The sequence below is a fragment of the Myotis davidii genome, unplaced genomic scaffold (assembly GCF_000327345.1).
Source record: "Myotis davidii unplaced genomic scaffold, ASM32734v1 scaffold586, whole genome shotgun sequence".
Classification (NCBI taxonomy): Eukaryota; Metazoa; Chordata; class Mammalia; order Chiroptera; family Vespertilionidae; genus Myotis; species Myotis davidii.
In genome coordinates, this window is record NW_006296809.1 from 453,537 (window position 1) to 456,495 (window position 2,959).

The 2,959-nt window shown below is 64.6% G+C and overlaps 1 protein-coding gene across 1 annotated transcript in view; it reads right to left on the reverse strand.

The window, feature by feature from the left end:
* Positions 1–863, reverse strand: part of CPSF3L (cleavage and polyadenylation specific factor 3-like) — an 8,017-nt gene extending 7,154 nt beyond the window's left edge. The window contains exons 1-2 of the mRNA XM_015569678.1: positions 732–863; positions 68–141 (exon numbers count right to left, since the gene is read on the reverse strand). Coding sequence (XP_015425164.1) covers positions 68–141; positions 732–770 — 113 coding nt within the window. The 5' untranslated portion in view covers positions 771–863. The remainder of the gene's footprint in view (positions 1–67; positions 142–731) is intronic.
* Between the last annotated feature and the right edge of the window lie 2,096 nt (positions 864–2,959).

Below are 2,959 nucleotides of genomic sequence, written 5' to 3' on the forward strand. Positions count from 1 at the left end.
GTCCCCCCAGCCCTATCCCCCAGCCCTATCCCTCAGCCCTGTCCCCCAGTCCTGTGGCAGCGCCCACCTGATTATCACACAGTCCAGGAAGTCGGTCAGCCGGCCGTTGCGGGTGATGTAGGAGAAGTCTGGGAAGCGCCTCTGAGGAATCGAGAGAAAGCGTCGGAACCCTTCCCCCGAGCCTTTCCGGCTCGGCCCCTGGAGGCTGCAGGCCATGGGGTGTCGCGGGGCAGCGGCTGCCTGGGTCTCAGGTGACGGGCGGGGCAGCCAGTGCTCCAGGGAGCAGGGCACCCACACCGGGTCCGCAGGCGGCACCAGGACCACTGCCCACAGCCTCTGAGCACAGGGTCAGTGCCGGAGCCAGCAGCCGGGCCCAGCTCACCACACGCAGCCCTGCAGCAGCCCACCAGCCCTCCTCTGGACTACAGGGTCAGGCCGGAGCCAGCAGCCGGGCCCAGCTCACCACACGCAGCCCTGCAGAAGCCCACCAGCCCTCCTCTGGACTGACCGACCCCTGCAGGACAGCCCCTGTCATGTGACGGTGGGGGCTGCCCAGGAGGGCAGTGGCCCCAGACCCACCTGCCTCCTGCACTGCCACTTGCCAAGACTGTCCCCCTCCCATGGGCCAGAGCCTGAAACCCCAGGTCCCTCAGGTCCGCGACAAGGGCCAGGCTGGGGGGCAGGACCTCCCAGCCCCACAGGTGCCCCGGCCGCCCGCCCACCGGACTCACGTCATCGTTGAAGCCCATGTGCATCCCACAGTCCAGCATGACGTTCTTGCCCCCAATGGAGACCAGGATGCAGCTCCGGCCCACGTCCTGGCCAGCGCCTGCAGGGACAGGGCCAGGGAGGTGCTGCCACACCCTCCCCTCCCCCACCGCCCTCTGCCCCTGTCCCAGGCCCCCTGGGCACGCTGGACCCCTGGCCTGCAGAGCCCTCGGGCTGGGAAACGACCTCATGACGGCGGCGTGGACAACATGTGAGGCGAGAACATGCCACACCCACGGCAGACAGAAAGGAGAAGGCGCAGGGAGGGGACAGAGCGCCAAGTCCTCCAAGTGCGTTCTCGCCTGAGGGCCCTCCCTCCCTCCAGCCTCAGGCCCAGGCTCGGGTGGAAGAGGCTGCAGCCACCTGCTGTGACCCATCCCCCCTCCCAAGGCCAAGGCGGAGGAACGGGTGCTGGGCTGGCACGCCGGCTGGGGGCCTCCCCTCCTCCTGAAACCTGGGCTGAGACCCCCCCCAGGTCGGTCTCCTCCCGGTGGTGCCACCGCAGTCTCCCAGGCGGCTCTCGTCTGGCCACAGGGAAGGACGGCCCCACTGTCCAGCAACCACCCCCTGCCGTGACCAGACCCGAACCCGAGTCCCATCCACTGCCTACTGCCCAGCCTTGCCCGCTGCACCCGCCGCCACAGGGCACATACGGGCCACCTCCTAGGGCATCTGTGGCCTTGGGGCCGGAAGGAAATGGACACCACCGTACGGCCTGATAACAGCCAATGACCAGCGTCCTGCCGGCCACCGACCCTCTGCTGGCACCACACACACAAAGGTAACAGGACCATGGCCAGAGCAGGAGGGGCCGGTCCTGCAGACGCTTATCCCCATGGCAACCGCAGGGATGCCAGCCAAGAGCTCGGTGAAGCCCCAGGCAGCCCAGCCACAGGTGGCGGCCGGAAGGTCTCTTACAGGCTCCCGTCTCCACCAGGACGGCCGCCCGAGAGCAGTGGTGGCTGTCTGCGCCCTGCCGTGCCCGCTCAGAGGCCTCCAGACATGTGTGGGCGGGGAGGGGCCCCCGCCTGGTGGATCCACCTCTGCCCCTGACGCATGGCTCCTCAGCACGGGCCAGGGACGGCCTGCGGGCCCCAGAGCCCAGCTCCCAGGCCAGCGACGGCGAACCTGTGACACGTGTCAGAGGTGACACGCGAACTCATTTTTTTGGGTGATTTTTCTTTGTTAAATGGCATTTAAATTTATAAAATAAATACCAAAAATATAAGCTTTTCGATGTTTCTCTCTCATTGATGTTTCTAACTGTCTATCCCTCTCCCTTCCTCTCTGTAAAAAATCAATAAAATATATTTTTTTTAAAAAAGTTTCTTTATGTGACACGGCACCAGAGTTAGGGTTTTTCAAAATGCTGAAATGCCGAGCTCAAAAGGTTCGCCATCACTGTCCTAGGCCCTGGCGGCGGCCCCCAACGACCACCTCAGGGAGCGTAACTGGGCGAGAGATGGGGAACAGTCCGGGGCACACATGGGGGCAGGACCCAAGAGAAAAGAAAGGAGACGCCTGTCTGCAGGGAGCTCAGGGTCCGGGGCAAGGAGATGGACAGTGAGCACACAGACGAGACACGCCGAGCCCAGCAGGTGGAGGTGAGTGCCAGGGCAGTAAGGTGGGCAGGGAAGGGGCCACAGAAACTTCCAGAACCATGACAGGCTCAGGACTTCCCAGCAGGGTGGGACGGCAGGGGGGAGGCAGGTGTGCAAAGGCCCTGTGGCCCAGGTGATTTCAGAGACTGTACCTGGCCCAGGTTGACCAGGGAGCCCACAAACAAGGCAGAAAGTGGCGAAGGGAGACCGTGGAGAAGTTGTTTTGGTGATGAGGCTTCGTGACCCTGGGGGCCCACCCAGGTGCAGACTGGGGTCAGGGAAGCAAGGAAAAGGGAGGACTGTTCAAGGAGGGAGGAGAGTGCTTGTCGACAAAACAGGCCAATGGAAAGGGGGCTGCAGGGAGGGCTCCACTGAGTCCCCTGGAGATGAGCTGGGGGCAGGGGCAGGTGTGGGGCCAATGGCCGGAGGGGGCCCTGCGCCAGTAGCTACAAGAGGCCGTGGGTGTGACGTGCCCATGGTGGACTGAGGTGTGTGCACCCCCCACACCCCCCGCGAGGGCAGGGGCAGAGGCGTTGGCTGTGCCATGCGGTGGTCACAGTTCAGCGTCCCAACTGGGGGCGGGAGGGCTC